This window comes from Myotis davidii, unplaced genomic scaffold (genome assembly GCF_000327345.1).
Source record: "Myotis davidii unplaced genomic scaffold, ASM32734v1 scaffold1437, whole genome shotgun sequence".
Taxonomy (NCBI): domain Eukaryota; kingdom Metazoa; phylum Chordata; class Mammalia; order Chiroptera; family Vespertilionidae; genus Myotis; species Myotis davidii.
In genome coordinates this window covers 840,994-864,529 of record NW_006288601.1, presented here as the reverse complement: position 1 = coordinate 864,529, position 23,536 = coordinate 840,994, and the positions used below count along the sequence as shown (strand labels likewise).

Genomic DNA, 23,536 nt, shown 5'->3' with positions numbered 1-23,536 from the left:
AAAAATTGTTAATTAGGATTTGGAAAAGAACAACATTGCCTTTTAAACAATATCAAACTGAATTTCAGAAGTTTTATATATAAATATTGAAAGTTCTTGAATTTGGGTCACTAATGGAATGTTGGTCTTTTCTTCCCCCTCTGTCCCTCTCTCTACATATTTGAGAAAATCCTTTCCAGATAAATTAGATTGAAAGCTATTAGTTGAAAAATCCTGAAAATAAGAGAATTAACCCAGGAAGTATTCTGAAGTAATACATTTTTATTAGATTGAGAAGTTATTAAGTTTTTAATGATGGTGAAGAGTAAGGACGTAACCTTGACAATTTTCTTATATTCACACACAGAAAGTTTCTGTGATCTAAAACCAAGTCATTTGTAATTTTTAAAACATAAATTTAGTTTTAGTAACCAATGTAGTCTTATTCTAGGATTCTAATGTCTTATTGGTAGAATAAAGTCTTTGTCATATAACATTATAGATAAGAGAGTTTAAATTACAAAATAATTATTGTAGGGAGATCAATTTGTATATATTATTGAACTTGCCTTTTATATTTGACCTAATAATATCCTCAGTGACATAACTGTCAAAGAGAGAGATTTAGAGTAAATTACCAGTTACTCAGTATTTTCTGGCCAAAATACTAAATTTCTTGGGAAAGGCACATTAATTTAGACTTCTGTGAGTTTTATTTTTTAATCTATAGCATTTGCTGTTTAAGTATGAAATGCATAAAAATGATGACTCTTGATGTAGTTAATTCTTCAGAGTTTTGAAGGAGCCGGATTGGCTGCTATCAGTTATGAGGGCCTGGTGGGAACAGACTTCTAGTTCTGCCATAAAGGTTTGTGTTTTGCAAGTTTTAAATCAATTTTGAAATTTAGAGCCTGGGCATGTAGGTGTTCATGTACATTCTTTATTATTTAATTATTAAAATGTGTTTCTCACATTCACCAAACTAGATATTTTTCCTTTACATATTACTGAAGGAATGAGTAAACATGGTGCTGCTAATCCACAATCCAGAATATTGGATAAAAGTGTCTTTCAAATCTTTCTTTGCCTCTACACTAGTTCCACTTTTACATGTTCCCAACAATAACATCTTTTATCCGGTAAGTCCCAGGGGTTGAGAGTGGGGGAAAGAGGACTTACTTTTCCTCCATAAGTCTTCCCCTCTGCATGGGATGAGGTGTCAAAATTTGGGAGGTGTAGTGGAGAACCACCAGTCTGAAATTTGTACTTCTTACTATTTTTTTAAAGACCTCTGTTTTTGTCCCTCCAGAAAGGTAGTTAAGAGTTTGAAGTTCAATATGTAAATGAATAAAAGTTTTAGAAATGCAGACTTTATGAATATAGTATTATTGTAGATTCTTAGTAGTTAAGAGAGAGGTCATTTTTCTAATACAAAAAAAGTTATCCAAATGAATTGATGCTATTTTTTGGCAAAATTAATCGAGAAGAAATGTAAATTGTGAAAGTATCCTTGTGTGTGTGTGTGTGTGTGTGTGTGATTCCTATAGTATAAAGAACTAAAATTAAGTATTTAGGAGAAATAAATCAGTTACACCAGAATTTGGGGTTTTTGAAAAGAGATGTGGCAGGTATTTTTCTTAACAGCTGTATTGAAATATAGTACATATACCAATTAAAAGTATTTTAATCTACTTATATGTTTGTAGTTTTTATCCTTAGATTCACTTAATTTGTGTAAAATTCTTTGACAGAAGTTGACAATCAACTTCGATCATCTAGAGAAATTAAATTATTTTCTTGTTCTACACTTTATTTGTCTTCATTTTGGGATATAACATAAAATATGATTTTGCTAAGGTAACTGTTTCTTTAAAATTGTTTTACTTTAATTGAAAATGAATCAACCAAACCACACATTTTATAATTTAATTTATATATCTTAAGAATATCTAGTTAGTAATTCTTTTGTTATTTTCATAAAGTTATTATTTTACTTTTAATAATTATATATATATGTACTCTTTTTACAAGTAAGAAATTCTCAGTGCACTAATAGTTTATAGCAGTTTTAACATGTGTAGGTATATACACTCATAAATCATGTACAATACAAATCTCTGTTGAATATTTCCACCAATTGGATCACTGGAGATGTTTAGCATTTTAATTTAAATTAATAACTTAAATGGAGTTATCCATATAATAAACTTTCCTGTTAAAAGAGATTTATTACATGGTGCTTTGAATTCTATGACACAGCAATTAATAAATCTCAAATACCTAACAGATATTTTCTATACTGAAAGAACTTGAGTGCTATTTACACTGTAGGAGAACATGCTAAAGAACTAAATTAATGTTCTGTAATCAAAGAACAGCTATGCTTTAATTCATTTCAGACATCTTAATCACCTAAATTAAAATTTTAGGAATTTCTAAAGTATCCATAACAGCAAAGCTGTACAAAAATTGAGGTGAAAAAAATATAAGTTGTCATTTTTTACTTCTTACTGTGTGATAGGAATTATATCATGCAACTTGCATATTATCATATCTCAATCTTTCCAAGCACCTGCTCTTCTTATTGGGTTCTAAGTTCTTTTGTCTTTGCCATTGTTCTTTAGAGAATTTAACATTGTGTTCTCTAACTTCAATTAAGGAAACATAAGATCCTGGAAGGCAGTGTGTAGGATATTGAGTTGAAAAAACTATACCCCTTCTCTGCAAGTTTCAGGATCTACAAAATGGGAATATGCTTTCTAGAAGAGTATTAATTTTTAATAGAAGTGATTCACCACAACAGGATTATATAGCCTTTTGAATTTATTATAATTTAGATTTTCTTGAATTAACTTAATTTGAGGAGTAAATTACCCTGTGATTTCTCTCTTGGGTTAATAGGTTAGCATATTTCAGAATTTTGGCCATTTATGTAGTATATTATTCCTAAAATTACATCCAAAGCCTATTGACAAGAAAGGTAATGCACCTATGTAACCTATGTATTGATGTTGTGAGCTAAAATCTTAGTTATTCCATATGGCCATTTCTACTTTTTCTAGAAAACTGAACCATTTCCAGAAGAAAGTCAGATCCTAGTTACAAACATGTTGAAACTAGGTTTAAAAATTCTGTCTTTTTACTAAAATTACATAGTAAATCTAAATACATACATTTATACGTATGGAAAGATCTATGTATGTGTAAATTTATGCTAACATCTGACTTATTAGGATGAAAAGCATAAGCAAACTTGTCATAACAGTTAATTGAGAAACAACTACCGATTCGGGAGACTATCCATATTATAAATTTTAATTAACAAAAAGTACATTTTCCCTTTTTATTCTCAATTTTTAGCAATAACTTATAAAAATTGAGATTTATTCAGTCTCAGAATAAGCATATTTTTATACTACCTGAGTCTATAGAATAACATTTTAAAACTGTTCACAGATTCTCAACTATTCAAAGGCAAGTGCACATATAAAATTGACACAATCTCTTATTTTTATGTGTTTTATACAATTTTACATTATTAATGAACAGAAGTGGGCTTATCTTTTATATCACAAATAATATTGATAATATCAGTAGAAAAAGTATTGTCATAACTTGGCGATTTTCAACTTTTTTCACCTCGTTGCAGACATAAACTAATTACTAAAATTCTGCAGCACACCAAAAATATATTTTTGCCAATCTGACAAAACATAAGTATAATTTTCATTTATTTATAGAGAAATAATAATATTAATAGTAATTACCTACCCTTTTTTGCTCCAAAGTGACTTCTTAAAATATCAGGTGCCTATACTTGTGTATAAGGATTTCTGGTACCAAGAATTAACCAATCAGACACAGCCTTATTATGCAACATGACCAGTAAAATACAACTCTATTATATGACCTATATATTTATGGTTGAAGACAAGACATTAATGGCTATTGTTGTGTTTGCTGTTGTCTTTTTTTTTTTACAATCTAAGGAAAAAGAGGTCAGTGCCTGACTAAATAGAAATCACATATTTTAAAAATTCTTAGGGCACACCAGTTGAAAATCACTGCCATAACTAATTGTTTTGTAACAATTAGTTGTATAAATAATACTAATAAAGTTGTATAAATAACACCCCAGCTGGGACAGGAGTGAAAGGAATATATTAGGATAGGAAACAACAAAAAGTTTTTGTGACTTTTTTTCTCTTAAAATAAAATCATGCATAGTAAAATTGTTAGCATTTGTTAAATATGAACAGAGAGTACATTGGTGTTTAGTTTTAAATATTTCATAATTTAAAAAAAAACACCTGGTTTGATTAAGGTATTACATGTGTCCTTGTCAGAAAATAAAAAAATTAAAAAACAAACGAACAAACAAAAAAACACCTGGTGGCAATTGATTAACATAGTCAAAATGGCCAGTGCTCTTTAAAAGTAACAAAGGTGTGGCGCACACCTAAAGTAGATACATGATGACTTTTCCCCCCATAAGCCAAGTATATTTTCATTGGCAGTGTTCTTTAGCCCACTGACGTAAAATTCATTCTTCCCCTATCACTCCTTCATAACAAGGTATTGTCAATGAAATTAAATCAGAAAATGAGAAAGCACCACAACATGCCTGATCCATATGGCCACATTCTGGATTGAAAAAACAACAACACATACCCACATATTATAATTTTAGTTTTATTTGTGTTTTGAACATATAAAATAAAATTAGTGTGGGCAAAGATCTTATTTTTATAATACTAGAGGCCCGGTTCACAAAATTCTGCATGAGTAGGTCCCAAGACCTGGCTGGTGGTCAGGGCTGATCGGGGCCTTTCAGCTGCCGGCCAGGGCCTCCCTTTCCCAGTTGCTGGCTGCCGGCCAGGGCCTTCCTTTATTCTGCGTCACCCCCTGGTAGTCAGTGCATGTCACAGCGAGCTATCGGTCTCCCTGTCAAACTCCCGTGGGTACAATTTGCATTTTAGGCTTTTATATGTAGAAGGTTTTCTTTAACCTTATTTTGCTTCTTTCTTTCCATTCTCACCCAGTCTGTTTTTTTACCTTATTTTGAAGTTTTGCATATCAGTCAAGATATAGCCACACACATGGACATGGGATTTATTTTCTGACTTATTATTTTACATTGACACTCTCTCAATGGGAACCTTTGTATGTAAAAGGAACATTGATAGAGGATGAGTCATAAAGAAAACAGTTCCCAAAAAGATGATTCTGTAAAGTTGACTAAGAGTCCTTCCTAGAATTCTTTTCCCGCTTTTTTAATCAAATAATAAATTTGATCAGTTATCAAAACTTCTGGTAGAGCATTTTATGACATCTGTTTTTTTGCCTACACAATTTATTTTGTTGACAATTGGATCTAATTTACACTGTAATCTAGACTCAGTTGTAAAACCTGATTGGTTAATAAAATTAGAAGATTTTAGTAATATAAATACTGTTTTCTTTTCCCTTTTTGGTCACCTAAAAAAAGAATTGTAAACACATTGAACTAGTGTTGGCAGGAATACCTTTATTTTTTTTAAAATATATTTTATTGATTTTTTACAGAGAGGAAGGGAGAGAGATAGATAGTTAGAAACATCGATGAGAGAGAAACATCTTATCAGCCGCCTCCTGCACATCTCCTACTGGAGATGTGCCCGCAACCCAGGTACATGCCCTTGACCGGAATCGAACCTGGGACCTTTCAGTCCGCAGTCCGACGCTCCATCCACTGAGCCAAACCGGTTTCGGCATGGAATATCTTTATTATTTATACACTTTTAAAATGCACTATATGATAAAACATTAAAATGATCTTCAAATAGTAGCCCTCAGAACTTTTTCCAGTTTTTATTTGTTTAATGTAGTGATAATCTTTGTTTTGTCTTAAAATAACAATACCTTCCAAGTGGTACAAAGTTGTCCCTTTTTTTTAACTTGTACTTTCTAAGGTCTTTGATAATGTAATAAATTTAGTTATTAGCTAGAATAATTACTTATATAACTTGTATAAATATTGTGATTTATTCAGTTTCTGACTAAATAAGCACATTTCGTATTACCTGCCTCTATGGAATAGCATTCTAAAACTGTTCAGAGATTCTTAATCATTCTGTTCAAAGATTCTTAATCATTCTTTTGTTTTTCACTAATTTGAGGTAGAGGATTCTTTCTGGGCTTTAGTCTTTTCACCCAATGTTAACCAGTGATGTTACTTAAATCACTAGATGATAGAAAACATCTTTCTGTCCCAGTAGGAGGGGATTTAATTCTATAATGTGTACCTAATATATATTTTACATTGTGCTTAGCTACTTTGACCAAAGTTATATTTAAAACATTGCTCTAAATGTCAGGACACTTAAAATATTTGTAAGCATTTTTCAGGAAAATGTCTTTAATAAATATTCTGTGAATATATTAATGATACTGACAAAAATAATTATTTTAGGAGAATTCAGGTTAAAAATGGGAGAGTATTTACCAGTATTATGTCATATTAGAACCCTGACTGGCAGTTTGATGGACTGGGGAAGAAAAAAATGATCTCCAATAAATCAGTAACAAACTTTCCACCTTCAGCAATAGTGCTAATTATTTTTTAAAATAGAGTTTCCAGATTCAGACATGTGATGCACAGAAGCATATCTAATTTAAAAGTGTAAATTGGTAACCTTTTTGAGGAGGAATGAGAAAGTATGTGGAAGTTGACCTGAGGGATGAAAAGATTCTTTTGCTGCTAAAATATAAATACTTCTTATTGTTTGAGTGTATCCTCTAACACTCTTTAAGGGAATTTGGGTGAAGGTACAGAGTAAAAACACCTATGAGAGAACATTCTGGCTTATGGATTAGATTGCATTAGTAAACAGGAGAACAATTTGGTGAATATGAGTAAACAAAAATTCTGGGTAAGAAATTTCACCATTTGCATTTATTTGGATGTGAAAAAATTAATGTTTTTAAACATTTGTTTTAAAACATTGCTATTGTACCATGTAAGCTTATGTTGGGTGGAAAAGTACAAATGGGAAATTGAAATGTTTTAAACATATAAATTAAATAATCAATCCTAAAATTTTTGGTTTTGTTTTTTTGGGGAGGTTTTGGTAAAGTAATCTGGATTGCTTATTTTATATGCTGGGATGCTAGTTGTTTTTTCTATTAATACACTTAACTTGCATTCTAGCTTCGCCATTCAGAGACAGGCATCGTGTGGTGGGTTGTGTGACAGTGTCTGTCAATAGTGAAGACAAATAGTGCCAGAGACACTTAACCCATCCAATCTCACCCAGGGTATAGGTCGGTTTTCAGACTTACTCATAAGTCTGTCTTTCTTTCTTCCTTCCTTTCTTCCTTCCTTCCTTTCTTTTTTTTGTTTGTTGTTTTTTTTCTTCTAAATAGTGGATTGATACTGATTGAAACGAAAATATTTGGTAAAGTTTTAAACTTTACATTAATACTATAAGGAAAAGAAGAAAAGTAGAAAATGAAGGTTGGCATGTAAGGTGTTGACAAAGCAGGTTTGCAGCCACTTTGTGTGTCCTAGATTTTTCAATTCTTGGCAACATGAATGTTGGCCTTATATTTTTTTCCTCTCAATATCTTCTTTTTTGATGTGAAAATATATCCTTGTTATCTGGTGACTTTCATCAAACAAGATAGATTTTAAATCTGAAGGTATTGTTACTAATAAGAAAAATGAAATACTTAAAAACAATAACTAAGGTTGAACAGTAAATGTTTTAGACCAGAAATTGTTTGTAAACATCCTGTGTTGTTTTTTATGATTATTTTCTGAGCAGTCAATAGTTTGCTCCTCCTCTGTTCCACTATTGGTTCACTTAACACACTTGTAAATTTTATGGCTTTTGGTTTAATGGCTTTCTTAAGAAACTCGACTGATTTTTGCACTAATTTTGAAAAGCTATAAAATATATGTGCTTATTTAAATGCTAGGGAACACATTTTTATCTTGGGAGCTTAGTTAAATGTAAATTCTTTCATTTATTTTAAATCTGTAAAAGATATTTGTTTCTTAGGATTTTAAAGAATGTTTCTAATTTCAAAGCTTTCTAGAAAAAGTTTAGTTACATATAAAATATCATTTATTTTTTATGATATTTTAAACATTGACATGATATGGTAATTAAAATAATTTCTAGTTCAACAAATCTAGAACCAGTAGTTCTTAATTTTAAAATATTGTTTAAAATTAATAAGCACCCTGTCAGTCACTGGTGACTGACACCATACTTTCCATCCCGAAGACAAAACAGGCTGGGCTCTTAGCATGTTAGGTAAGGAGTATATAAAATCTATGTGGGTTTCTATATGGAGTACTATTTAAAAATCCATTATCATCCTTGTAATCAAATTAATAGTGCTTGCATTAATCATCTGGGTTATCCATGCAGATATTATCTACCACTCTTTTTATCCCAATTACTTTGAATATTCATAGTAAACCTTAATTATTCCATCTTCTTAAAAGAAGCCATATATTCAACTTAAGTTGACCATCATTACTGGCATTTTATCTAGTAATTGGCTAATCAATAATATAATTATTAAAACATGATAGCTGTGATGCTTTCCTTCATTTATAAATTTTATAGTTAATCTATTCTTTTGAGATTATAAATTTACATTAGTAAATTGTAGATATAGTATATTGGTTTTCCCTTTAGTTTGCTGTGCTGGCTGTGGTCCCAAGTAATACTGTGGAAAAATAAAATTCTTCTGGGTTCAAAGATAACTTTTTCATAAAAGAAAAATATGAATAAATATTTATTTACACATTAAGTGAAAGAATAAGTTTAAGAAAAAATTTAAGGAAAATTTCCATCTTTATGAAGGACTGGTAAGGTATTTAAAGAACAAATAAAAGTATAAAGTTATAAATCAGAAATATATTATAACTACTCTGCTCATTGAAAAATAAAAGCAGTTACTAAAACGTTTTTATGTTGGAGTTTTTGTATTTTAAAATGTAGCAATTAAACAGTCTCTATATTTCTAATAGATAAAAATAGAGACTCAAAACCAAAAATAAAAGTGAGGAAAAGTAGTTAGCATATTTTGTTTATAAAAACTTGTAAATGAAAAAGAACATATAGATAAGGATTGCATTAGCATTTTTATTCTATAGACTGTCAATTAAGTTGTTTCTTGATATCTATAATAATAAAAGCATAGTATGCTAATTAGACCAGATGGCCGAACAGCAGAACAACCGTCTAGATGACCTTCTGGACAACCTTCCGGACAAAGCCGGGTGCCACGGCTGTGAGGGCCGAGCCACTTGCACAAATTTTTAGCGTTAGGCCTCTAGTATATATGTATTTTTTAATGTATTTTTATTGATTTTAGAGAGAGAGGAAGGGAGAGGGGAGAGAAACATCCATCAGCTGCCTCCTGAATGCCCCATACTGGGGATTGAGCCCACAAACCCAGACATGTGCTCTGACTGGGAGTCCAATTGGTGACCTTTTGGTGCATGGGACAACACTCAGCCACTGAGCCACACCAGCCAGGGCTGTTTCTTAATGCTATGGTGACCTTAAGTTACATTTATAATATTTCCAGGAATGTTTTTTAGTGCTTTCTGGAGATGCTGAGAAATGACAAACTAGAGTTTAGAAATCTAGTATGTTCTTGATATTATTTTTATCATTTATTTGTAATTGATAAAATTACAAATAGGTAATTTAGCTAATGTATAGTTTCAAGAAAGTAAGTTATTAGAGCACTCTTTATAGAAATAGCAAGTAGTTACCTCTGAACTCTTAAGTTTCTTCTAAACTAGTGGTTCTCAACCTTGGCTGCACATTAGAATCACCTGGGAATCTTTCTAAAATCCTGATTTCTGGGCCTCATCCTCTGGAAATTCTGTTTCTTTGTTACTAATGTTGTGGCCCCACCCCATAACAAAGAAACAGAAGTTCCGGAGGATAAGGCCCAGAAATCAGGATTTTAAAAAGATTCTCAGGTGATTCTAATGTGAAACCAAGGTTGAGAACCACTTTTCTAAACCTTTCCCCACTATCAGATAATGCAATTATAGCAATATATATAGTCTAAGTAGTTTTAGTTAGTAAATCTTTTTTTAAATAAACCTGATGTGTCTATTGTGAACATATTGGTGCATTTATTTGCCAATTTAACTTTACTATAACTCAGCACCCATATCAAATATTAGCTTCCCATAAATTAACTTAATAACAAATAACATGCAAGACACTATGTTAGGTACTGGGAGAGTCTAAGATAAATATATTGCCCATGCTCTCAAAGGGCTCATAGCTCTTATACTCCACCATCTAACTTGGCATTATTAATGCACTTTGGTGATGTCTTGCTAACCAGAATATAATATCTTTATGTGAAAGATTTTATACACCACTATAATCATCATCAGAGCAACAGTGATAATATGATAAAGAGTTTTATAGTTTTATTTGTTATAGTCTTAAAATGAGTAGAATTTTTATAATTTAGGGTCAAACTGAGGTAGGCTTTAAAAAGTAATGCTATCTATTTTTAAATTAAAGAATGCTTACTACTGTCTCCTGACAGAATTTATGTTTTCAGTTTTATATTTTTGTGCTAATGAATTTTTTTATTTAATAATTATTTCCAGGAAACTGCAGGTAAAATAAAAAAATTGTGCATTTGGTGTCTAAGAAAAATGTATGGGATATTTTAATTTATTGAGAGTATGAAATCACAGTTTGGCATACCTGTCCCGGAACAGACATTTATGTATGATTATATCAATTTGGTTTTATAACCATGTGTGTTTTGATAAGATTTGCAAGATAAATTCATATAGCATACCAAAGAGCAATGGTGGGTTATATCCTGCAGATTAAAATTATAATAACTTGCTTTTGAGTTCATAATTGTTTTTCACCTGTACTTTCCATCTGTCAAGGACAGGGATCCCTGCGATGGTCATATTCTGCATTCTTGTGTGCCTGGTACTTAGATTCAAAAAGTGTGGGTTGGGGAAAGCCCCTTCTAAGAAAGACAGATTCACAGCATTCATGCTGCATGCTTTATGTGATCCACTGCAAATATTGCATGCTGTATACTTGTATTTCTCTGAAAATGAAGAACATAGGCTCATACACACATAAAAATTTAGTTTCATTTTTGCCAATAGTTGGAACAGATAGAGGAATGTTAGACATAATACCTTTTCTATTTTTTCTAAAATGAATTCTGTTGTATTTTTCAAAAAAACTTGTTATTTAAACCCAAAGTGGCTACAAATCAGCTCCTAAACTGTCACTGACATTAGCATCTAGATTTTGTAGTTTTTACATATCTTTTAAAATATTTATTTACTAAGAAAAGATTGCATTAATGCATGATACAAAATTGATAAATTTTTCTTTAAATTGGAATGCAGTTTAAAATGACTGAATTTTCCAATTTCAGCTACTGAATTTGACAAGGATACAAACTGGAAAATGGAACTGGTATCATCTAATTGCTTTAAGTTTTTTGATTTATGGTAGTTGGGAATAATCTCCATGTGGCATTATGTAGATCACATTGTTAATGTTAATATTTATTACTATGCTGTTTAACCTTTAAAGTAATGAATATTATGACTGAATTCAGTTCTTTCAAATGATTTAAGTGTTTTTGTACATGTTTTTATTTTAAAAATAGATCTTTGGCAGGTGGCTTTTGATTATCTAAACATTGGCATTCTTACATTTCACTTGTTATATTATAATTGATATGAATGTTACAATTCCAATAACTGCATATCAGAATTTTAAGTTTCATCATTCCATTTTAAAATAGTGGCATACGTGGCTATCAATAAAAATTAACTTTACATTTAAACATATCTTTAATTGTCTGCCATGTTACCTATTTTTATTGTGTATACAATTATAAACCTTCCCACATATTATACAAGATGAAATCGTATTTGTAAGATTTTAGGACTGACAACATCCAACCCTAATATTATTAGTGTGCCTCTGAGATTATGCTATTGAGGATTTTAAGTAGTATTATTTTCCAATGAGCTCTTCTGCCAGTTGCCACATATTTTGAAAAGATCTACTTAAATCTTTTTTGCTAAGCATAATAGATAAATGGTCTTATTAAAAAAAAACACCTTTTTTATAGGAACCAATTCTGGTGATCTCCAGAGATTTTTCTTGCTTAATTCTTTGTTGTTAGGCTCTGGCCAATAAAATTTGCTATTACTCAGAGTATATTAGGAAATTCCTTTAATGGTTTAAATCAAGTGGGCCCTTAAAGAGAGAGGAAATGGATAGTGGTAACCAGTTGCTGAGTGTAATCAAGTACTTTATATAAGAAATCCATCCAATAATCTGTCTTTACTCTGCTTTTCATTCTGCCATTTAAGATGGATTTATTTATTTTAGAGATTATGGTTTTGAACTACCACTTCCAACTTTTTAAGACCCTCCCCAGTGGTTAACTTCCTGATCTCCTACAACCTGGCATGTTCCAAATCAAACCTTTTTCAGTTTTATTCTTCTAGATTATAGTGACAATAATCATAGTGACAGAGTGACGGTACCAGTTCCATTTTGCCTCCAATTCAGTTGATTAAATATTTTTCTCTTTATTTTTTATTTTATAATTGATATCTGGAATAATCAGCAGCTCTTTTCTCATTTATTTTCTCATATTTTTATTCCAGGATTTGCCTCTGAAGCAGGGAGTGTCTGCATTAAAAATGACCTGTAGTTCTCTGCTTCATAGGTTAGAGACTTATTTTAATATTTTGTGGCTAAGCACAGTCCCACTTTTCAAATTCTGTAATAAATTATTTAATTGGCATTGAATGTGGACCACAAGCATATATTTTATATTGGGGTTTTCTTTATTATTTTAAATGATTAAAATTCAACCGAACATCCAGCTGAGGCAATAAAAGCTTTATTCTTGCTTTACAGCTTAAAACATTAAATTAGATTTTTTGAAAAATCAATTTAGCACAAGTAAAATAATTCTATTTGGGCATTTTTTTAAAAAAATGCATTTCTTAGGCCTTCTATTACTTGAAACATTGATATTCTAAAACTTAACCAAATTTCAACTATTCATTTTGGGGAAAAACAATCAGTTCACAATCACATTTTCAATGGGACTGCTAGCCAGCATAGGTGAAAACATGTATAGTGTATTTACTCTTAAATTGTACACTGCAGATGCTTCTTCAGCTCCCTCCTCTTCCTCCATGGGCGGTGCTTGCAGCTCCTTTACCACCTCTTCCAGCCCTACCATTTATTCTACCTCAGTCACCGACAGCAAGGCTATGCAAGTGGAGAGCTGCTCCTCAGCCTTGGGGGTAAGTAACAGAGGGGTAAGTGAAAAGCAGTTAACCAGTAACACCCAGCAGCATCCATCAACACCGAAGAGGCACACAGTCTTGTACATCTCACCACCACCTGAGGACTTGCTGGATAACAGTCGGATGTCCTGCCAGGATGAGGGGTGTGGATTGGAATCTGAGCAGAGCTGCAGTATGTGGATGGAGGATTCCCCCTCCAACTTCAGTAACATGAGCACCAGTTCCTACAATGATAATACTGAGGTACCTCGTAAATCACGAAAACGAAATCCAAAGCAGAGGCCTGGGGTCAAACGACGAGATTGTGAAGAATCTAATATGGATATATTTGATGCCGACAGTGCCAAAGCACCTCATTATGTGCTTTCTCAGCTTACCACGGACAACAAAGGCAACTCAAAAGCAGGAAATGGGTTGGTATTCACATTTTTTTTAAAGTTCTATCACCATTATGCAAAACAACAACAAAATCATTCCCCACTTTTCTTAATTGCTTAACTCAAGTATGCATCTGAAGCAAAGATACTAATTTTATCATTGAAATACCTGAAAATTTTAACTTAAAATTACCAAGTTTCACTAGAGAAAAAATAAAATATCAAAAGATTTTAGCAATAGTTATCTTATTATGGATGTGATTAAGTAGTATAAAATAAAATAATGTTTTGAAATAACTTAAATTTCAAATAGATTTATATTTTAAAAGGATTTAAGGATATTTTTACTCATACAAATAACTAGCATGTAATGGCTCTAGCTGAAACAACTCAAAACATTCACAAAGGACTTGTTTTTCTTTTCACATTGTCTTTCCATATGATTCAATCTGTTTCCATTTTTGTGAGGGTTTTAGACTTTTTCTTTTATTTCATAAAAATAAGAAAAAACTGATTGATGGCATGATTTTCATCATTTTGATTTATGTATTTATTTTAAGCTTTTTGTATACAGTGTGCTGATTTGGGATTTTTAATTTAATTTATTCCATCACCATTTATCCCCTCTGTGCCCTCTTCCACATCCACAATGCTGCCCACACCCCACCACCACAATCACAGTGTTGTCTATATCCATGAGTTCTCTCTTTTTCTCTTTTTTGCTCAATCTCTCCCCCCTCTTCCCGCGCAACATCCCCCTCCCACTAGAGCTATCTGGAATTTAATGAACAAATTGAACTACCAAGCAAAATAGAGACAGACTCATACATCGAGAGCAGGCAGACAGCTCTGATTTGGGATTTTTAAAAAATACATCATGAAATTTTTTTCTAAGATTCTGGTTTATGTATTTGAAGGATGATAGAATGGAATCATAGTACATGTTTGAGTTTACATTGATTTCTACCAGTTCACAACACTCTCTAAATATATTTCTGTAACTATATTACAGAATATTCACTGCTATATAGTACAGAATACTGACTTATTTTTAACTTTTAAATTCCTTTAGTACTTTTATTGTAATATTTAATTGCTAGACTTTTTAATTAGAGTTTCCTACAGTGTATTCAACATAGTTTGATAAAAATTAACACATTGGATTTTGAGGGATGTTTTTTGGCGAAGCAGAGTATGGTCCTTTAGTTGCTCCAGGATCTATAATTTCAGGTTGTCACAAAAGTGATGGAGAAGCTTTTGCTTGAGTTACTAACTGATGACATCATTGATATCTTTTAAGTAAAGATAAGTTAAAAATCTAATTGAGTAGTATCAGAGTATTTTTAATGTATATTAAACTTGTCCTTAAATATTCTCTCAGTATATTTTGAAAGTAATACTTACCATTTAAGCAATAATTACTCTCTGCTACTTGCTTCACTACTCTTATTTAAAACTTTTTGGTATGATGCAGTTAAGTGAAAAATGCACTTTAACTGTTTTTTATTTTTAGAAAGTCCAGATTAGGAAATTATTTAAAAGAAAACAAGTATACCCTTGTTTAAAATGTTGCCACTAGCAGATTCAAGAATTCTAGAACATATTTGTAGAACTATTACCTATGTAATAATGTTCTGAAAACATAGCACAGAACTAAAAGGCTCATGTACATCTATCATTAAATACAGATATGTGTTTATTTGGGTTTCAGTGGAGAGAGGTTTTTTTTAAGTTCCAGAAGAAAGATTTTTATTTTTATTTATTATAAATAAATGTTAAAGTTTCAAATGAAAACAAAAAATTTTTTGACTTGAGAGTTAGTCAACACACTTCGTTTGTAGTTGCTATTAAAGTGATAACTCAGAACAAGCATGTCAAACTCAAAGGCTAACATGGGCCAAATAAACAAGGTTTAAGTTTACGTGGGCCGCAAAAAAATAAAAGCTTCAGTTTTCATAGAAATGTAGGTTTATTTTGATAGAGACATGCTGAATACAAAGGGCTGAAATAAATGAGTAATCGTTAACATAATATAGTAATCAGTCATTAGCGAACATTGTAGTTTTTTATTAATAATTATGTATAATAGGTTATTGTAAAAATTAAGTTATGAAATTTTTATCAAAACGTTTCTTACATACCATTATATTGAATGGGCTGCAAAAATATTCATTGTGGCCGCATGTGGCCTGAGGGCCACGAGTTTGACATGCTTGACTTAGAACACCCTTTAAGCTGCTAGAAGGGATACTGCCCCATTCATAAGTTGCTTATTAAAGCGAATTAGAACTTGTAAAAATAAAAAATATGAAAGATATCTTGAGCTATATTTTTTCTGCTTCTGCTTTTGTATGACAGATATATCTTAGAAATGATTTGAGGTTACTCAGGGAAAGTATAACAACATTTGTCAAGACAAAAATCATGAAATAATTAATGAAACAGAAACTCATCAAGCAGGAGAAGAAATGTCCAGCTTCTTAGGTAGTGAAAAATATTTAACTCTGACATATGGAAATAATGGCAGAAGTTTAAATTTTGAATTATTAAGAACTAGATATCAAGAAAAGGAAAAAACCATATGTAAATATAGAGAAAATAAGGCCTTTGAGGACAATTATTCCTCAAAAGAAAAATGTTAGGAACATGAAACATACTTAGAAATGTTTTGAGAGATAGGTATAAAGCCTTAAATCTAATATTCCATAAACTGACAATTTATGTAATGCTAAATTACAGAAAATGTACTCTCAAATATGTTCTGTACCAGTTTATTGATCTTTAAGATGGAAATAGCATTTTTATATGATTAAAATGTTATATAAGTTATGCCGTGGCCGGTATTGCCCAATGGTTAGAAATGTCAACCTGGCCACTAAAGGGTCTCGGTTGGTTTTGATTCCTATTCACAGACACATACCTGGGTTGCAGGTTCGATCTCAACCTGGCCCTGGTCAGGAGGCGTGTGGGAGGCAACCGATCAGTATGTCTCTCTCACATCAATGTTTCTCTCTCTCTTTCTCCCTCTTTCTCCATCCCTCTCTCCCTTCCACTCTCTGTAAAAAAAATCAATGGAAAAAAGATCCTCAGATGAGGATTAACCGAAAAAGAAAGGTTACATAATAGAGTTTATTAAGAAAACAAAACTATTTAAAAAAATATTACTCGGTATTTAACGATTCCTAGCCATATCATTCTTAAATCCTTCTACTAAATTTCCTGAAACTCAGTAGCCCTATATTTCTTCTAGGTGGTCCTAGAAATTAAGATATGACATTATCTTGATGTGAAACCTTTTTGGGGCATTTTATAATGAAAATTATTTTTGTGACATAGATAACCAGAAGACTATGTAGAACAAAGGAATTAGAATGTCATTTTAAGACTTCTGAATAGAATATTCCAAGAGAGTGGATTTTATTTTCAGATGCCATTTAGAAGTAAAATTCATTCACTCAAACTGATACTTTCTGGTTTTTTCTTAAGTCATCTTGCCTTAAAAATTAGTAATTTGAGTGACTAATAATTAGTTGATGTTTTCCATAGTTTTATGTCTAGAAATATAAATATATATGTATTCTATTTTTACATTTAAAACTAGGGATAGTTTTAAGGGCTTTTTAAAGTATCATTTCATAAATTGTTTAATTACATGTGCTATGTTTCTTTAAACCTTATTGTGTATACTTTGTCAACTCAACAGTCTTCATTCCAGTATGAAATATTTTGTTTTACTGAAATAGTGAAACTCATTATCAACTATTCTCATAAATAGTAGCTTCACTAGCATAAGTGAATATAAAACCATATCTTGCCAAATTAGGTGATATGCTAAATTTTCTTTATATCAAACTAAAGTATGCCCTTTTCTATTATAAAATTAATAGATGTTATTTAAAAACTGCAGAAATAGAAGAAAATAACTTATAGTCTAGTTACTCAATACAACTTTAGAATTTTGCTGTATTTCCTTTTAGTCCCTTTCAAGACATATATGGGAGATTTTTTTATATTAGATTCAGTAAGTAAATATTTTTACTTTTAAAATGATTAAAAAACAGAGTATCATTATAAAATTTTATAAGTAAGGGATTCCACATTACATTCAGAGCAAATGTTTGCATTTCAACTCAGAATGATGAAAAGAAAAATAGGATTTATTGCCCATTGTTCCAGCTTCAACTTAGTGCTTTGTTCATAGGATTTATTCTTCCAGGGCCATTTAAATGACTTACTCAGGTAATCTTTGACTTATTATGTCAAACTTACTGGCATGCCATAGCCACTTCCTATTATAGAAGCTCCTTTTTTCCTCTGCTTTCCTTTCCTTGTCTCTTTCTTCTTCCTATTTGTTTGTAAAAGTTATAAACAGACTTTTTTTTTTCAGCATCTACTCTTTAAGGAATTGTACAAGATTCAGGGAATATGAAAATGATTCAACACTACTTGTCCACAAAACTCTTCTTATCCAGTCAGTCTTATTACATCCCTTTGTATCCCTTCTTTCCTTCATTCTTCTGTCCCTTTCTTAGTCATAGTTTGTACTCTGAATGGAACCAGGACTGGTTTTGTTATTGATAATTTGAGTCAACAACTTAGTTAGAGATGGAGGGGTAAACATTAGAGCCAGTTTACGGCTGCTTAACCACCATAGCTCCTCTATGTTTGAAGTCATAATATTCCTCCTGGGGCCTATTTGTTTTAGGAGGAAATTTTGTCCATAGTCATCTCTTGGCTTCTGTATTGTCAATGTGAGTATAAACGTAGGACTGAGAAGGTCCCATAGAAAGTATTATAGGCCCTGACTATTTTTAAAAGTGCATGGATAATTTCAACCTTTTACTTTTTAAAATGTATCTTTATTATTAAAAATATTACAAATGTCCCCCCTTTCCCCCATTGACCCCCTTCACCTCAACCTATTTTAAAACTAACAATATTGTTTTCTATTTATTTTTATGACATATTTGCAGTGCTTCAGATTAAATGTGTCTACCTGAAGTTCTAACCACCATTTGAAATATTTTTCTTTGAATCTATATTCCACATAGAAAATGAATGATAAACAAAATAAACATTAGAAACACAATAAAAAAAATAAGTTAGCTCTGTCAGGTCTGCTCAGTGGTTAGAGCATTGGCCCTCACACCAAAAGGGGGTTTGATTCCTGGTCAACAGCACATACTTGGGTTGCAACTTCGATCCCCAGCCCTATTAGGGGTGCATGTGGGAGGCAACCAGTCATGTGTGTTTCTCACAGCAATGTTTCCCTCCCTTTCCTTCTCCCTCCCTCTCTCCTTTTCCTCCCTTTCTCCTTCTTTCCTCTCCCTCCCTTCCTCCTCCTTTCCCTTTCCTCCCTCCCTCCCTCCCTCTCTCCCTTTCCTCCTTTCCTCCCTTCTACCCTCTCTAAAAATGAGTGGAAAAAATATCCTCAGGTGAAGATTAACAAAAATAATAATAAATAAAAATACATTAGATTGCTTATCAGTAAAGCCCAGATTATAAAAATTTTTTCCAGATTATAAAATTTTTATGCGCTAAGAGCTTTAATAATTTTATCACAAAAAATATGCTCTAAAAAATTATACTTCCGGGAAAGATTGTATAGAGTAAAGTTAATTTCCAATAAAAATTGAATCACTGATTTTTTAATTTATAATTTTCTCAGTTTGATATCCTGAGAAAGCTATCCAAAAGAATATTTTACATGTACCTTCAGGTTTTCTTTAAGGCCCATTGTTTGCTTGTTTCTTTTTTGCTACCCCCACTTTTTTTTTATTTGCTTTGCAAGTCTGATTAGAAAATAATGATGTAGTTAATCTCATAGCTTTATATAACACTCACATATATATGTAATTTAAAAAATTTATTTTGATGAAGTACAATGTGAAAGGTTATAAGTGACATTAGCTATATTCTTTCCTGTTATTCCTAGTTTATTGCATTCAATCTTCCTTCTTCCTACCATATATATGCATTCTTTGTCTTGCCCTATCCAAACTTTCTTTTATTTTTGCATCATTAAATTTTATTACGAAATTTTAAAATATACTTTACTATGGAATGTATCTTCCCCTAGGCTATATTTTATTTTGTCATTAAGATAATCAGTTGTTTTTAAAGTTACTGCCTATTCTGTTTCCTCCTTTATCTTACATGACTTTTGTAAAAAAAACAACAACACTTTTTGATGCTTTTTCCACGTTGTGCTTTGACTTCTCAGAACATTGGAAAACCAAAAAGGAACTGGAGTAAAAAAAAGCCCTATGTTGAGTGGACAGTATCCTGTTAAAAGTGAGGGAAAAGAGCTGAAGATACTTATACAACCTGAGACCCAGCATAGAGCTCGGTACTTGACTGAAGGTAGCCGTGGCTCAGTCAAGGATAGAACACAGCAAGGCTTTCCTACAGTAAAGGTACTTTTTTATTTAGCAATATATGAAGAATTTTCTCGAGTTTCATTTATTTTGTTTTTAACCAGCAAAAGCTGCCTGAAATAGAAGGATAGGCTTGTTAACTATATATAATAGAATTAAAGTAAAAGTCTGACTGAACCCTAAGATAAATATTGTTACTTTGATGTCATTTGAATTTTAGTTTAAATGGAAGGAAATGATAATGTGTTCTGATAAGAAAAATATCTGGAAATCATGAATTTTCTTCCTCTTATTTTTGATATTAGTAGCAACCATAATAGATTCTTCCAAAGCTTTATATTTAAGAAGAAATTTTAAAGTGAATTCAAATATTTCAGAAATTATTATGAATTTAAAAAATAAAGGTTTTGAAATGGCTAGTGTAATCAGGACTATTCAACTCAGGAAAGGATCAGTTGATAGGTAACATAAGTCTTCAGTTTAAGAACTAGGATATCAACTGAGTCTTCATCTTTTCAGAACTTAGACTAATGACTAAAGGGGGCTCAAATTTTAGCACCTAGGCTACCTTGTTACAAAGAATATTTCTCTTTGAAGACAAACCAAAAAAATTGGGTAGGGGATGTTTAACAAGTGTTCTAACCCCCTGCAAAATACCAAACCGGTTGGAATATTGCCCAGTCAATGGTAGATTCTTGATAAATACAGTTTGTGTAAATGTGTTAGTTGAATAATATTTAGTTGGACTGCCTTTTGTTTTATACTTGAATGAAATAATGGTAGAAACTTGGCATCAGGAAACTTATGGTCGGTTAATAGTCACATGTACAATTTCACTTCTGCTCCTCTACTACTGACTACATCAAGCATGTTGTCAAACTCAAAGGCTAACATGGGCCAAATAAACAAGGTTTAAGTTTATGTGGACTGCAAAAAAACAAAAACTTCAATTTTCATAGAAACGTAGGTTTATTTCGATAGAAACATGCTGAATACAATGGGCTGAAATAAATGAGTAATCGTTAACATAAAATAATAGGACATTTTAATAAAAACTAAAATTTTTTCTTGAACTTTAACTTATCAGACACTGAATAACTGCACAAATTAATAAGCGTAACACAAATAAACCTATTTTTTTTTTGTTCTCCAAAAGCGAAATGTTTCCTGTTGCACACACCAAACAAGTCAGTCCAAGACGAAGGACATGGCATTTGGCTGCTAAAATATTCGCTGCTGGTATTAGTGGAGAGAAATGGTGCGCCTGTGCATAAGGCGCGTAAGGCCTTGTAGTTCGTTATTAATAATTATGTATAACAGGTTATTGTAAAAATTAAGTTATGAAATTTTTATTAAAACGTGTTTTTTTAAAACTATTTTTACTGATTTCAGAGAGGAAAGGAGAGGGAGAGAGAGATAGAAACATCAATGATGAGAGAGAGTCACTGATCGGCTGCCTCATGCTCACCCCACACGGGGGATGGAGCCTGCAACCCAGGCATATGCCCTGACCGGGAATCGAACCATCGTGACCTCCTGGTTCATAGGTCGATGCTCAACCACTGAGCCACGCCAGCGGGGCAAAACGTTTTTTACATACCATTATATTGGCTGGGCCGCAAAAATATTCATTGTGTGCTGCAAATTTGACATGCTTGTACTACATCAATCAATCCTCAGTCCCCTAAACTCAAAACAAGTAACAGGCAAGTGAGAAATTTAAACTTAAGATTTTCTGCAGAAACTTAGTCAACTTTCCTTTATGAAAATATTTTACCTCTCTTTTTCTTGAGGATTTAAATTATGTCTTTATTATAACCCAGTTATAAGTATAAGACTTGGTACTAAATGCTTAATTTTCAATTTGATTATTTGAAAGGCTAATTCGTGTTTATGCTCCATGTTATCTCACTCCAGCTGGAAGGCCATAATGAGCCAGTAGTGTTGCAAGTGTTTGTGGGTAATGACTCTGGTCGAGTGAAACCACATGGATTTTATCAGGCCTGCAGGGTAACTGGGCGAAATACAACTCCCTGCAAAGAAGTGGACATTGAAGGCACTACTGTTATAGAAGTTGGCCTTGATCCGAACAACAACATGACACTAGCGTAAGTACTTGGTAAAAAATTTTTTGTTCTCTCTATATATTGTAGGTAAGAACATTTTTTAGTTTCTACAAGATTTTGAGTACTTTATTAAAATGTTTATAAAAATAGATTACTAAAGAATGGTAAGGGGTTAAAATCAACTCCTACTCTTTGCTAGAGAATTCCTGTCATGAAAGGCAGGGAAATAAAAGCCCGGTGGAATGCTGGCTTTTTGGAAAATAATATGCTTATTTTTGGGATCAACAATATTAACATTAAAAATAAAAATTACAATTTGGTTTGCTTTCCTAATTTCTGTTTTCTTAATGTTTGTTTTAGAAGCTATTTAACAGAGATCATTTATGGCTCCTTGACCCATCTTTTAATTAGTTAATTAATTTTTAAAAAGAATAGTTAATTGATTTTTAAAGAGAGGATAAGGGAGAGGGAGAGAGAGAAAAAACACATCAATGTGAGAATGTAACATCAATTAGCTGCCTCCTGCAGGCTCCCTTCCGGAGATTGAGGTCACAGCACTGCATGTGCCCTTGACTGGGAATCAACACGACAACCTCCTGGTGCACAAGACTATGCCCAACCAACTGGGCCACACTGGTGAGGGCACACCTTGACCGATCTTGGTGTGCAAAAGCATATTGCTAGTCTAAATTTACCTTCTGTTCTTATTTTTCTATATTATAAAAAAAAGTATGTTCTGGGACTCTAGGTATTTTCATTGCCTGAAAAGTATTAGAAGTGTTAGTGCACCGGGCCTCTAGTACAGAATAATTGAAAATAATAAATTAAAAAAATCATAAAAAGCTAATATGATACCCCTTAAAAGCCAACTTCCCAGAAATAACCACAGCTGATGCTCTATTCATGAGCCTAACTGGCTAGGGCTAACCTCTATTTTGATACTCATCTTTCCATCCTTTCTGATAAAATTGAAATAATATTGTGCCCACTGTTCTGTAACCTGCTTTTTACTTATTAGCATTTTCCCATAACATTAAATATCCTATATCATATGTTTTTATGGCTACTTAGTGTCCCCTTCTTGTTGGGATAATTGCTAATATTTTAAAAAATAAACCCAATTCCTCGGTATCTGAATTAACTGCCAAAAGACAGAGGCTAAATTTATTTATTTAAAAAATAACACAGCAAAAGTACCTTTTGTAGAAAAAACTAAGATGGCGGCATAGATAAACACCAGGAAATTGCTGCCTCCCACAACAATTGAAAAGTACAACAAAAGGACAGAGCGGACATCATCCAGAACTACAGGAAGGCTGGCTGAGTGTAAATTCTACAACTAGAAGGAAAGAAAAGCACACTGAGAGCCAGAGGAGCTGCGGAAGT

General features: G+C 32.0%; 1 protein-coding gene across 15 annotated transcripts in view; it reads left to right on the top strand.

Annotated features, from left to right (window-relative positions):
- The window catches only part of NFAT5 (nuclear factor of activated T-cells 5, tonicity-responsive), a 110,096-nt gene that overhangs the window by 48,555 nt on the left and 38,005 nt on the right, over positions 1-23,536 (top strand). For 3 of the 15 annotated variants that reach the window (XR_001513296.1, XM_006760350.2, XM_006760349.2), the window contains exons 3-5: positions 13,188-13,743; positions 19,931-20,123; positions 22,002-22,192. Coding sequence is in view for 14 of the 15 variants with exons in the window: in XM_006760350.2 (XP_006760413.1) it covers positions 13,188-13,743; positions 19,931-20,123; positions 22,002-22,192 (940 nt within the window). In the remaining variant the exon portion in view is untranslated. Of the gene's footprint in view, positions 1-828; positions 848-7,168; positions 7,282-12,000; positions 12,012-12,676; positions 12,739-13,187; positions 13,744-19,930; positions 20,124-22,001; positions 22,193-23,536 lie in introns of those variants that run through there. The other 12 variants (XM_015561776.1, XM_015561777.1, XM_015561775.1 and 9 more) reach the window with 12 other exon arrangements.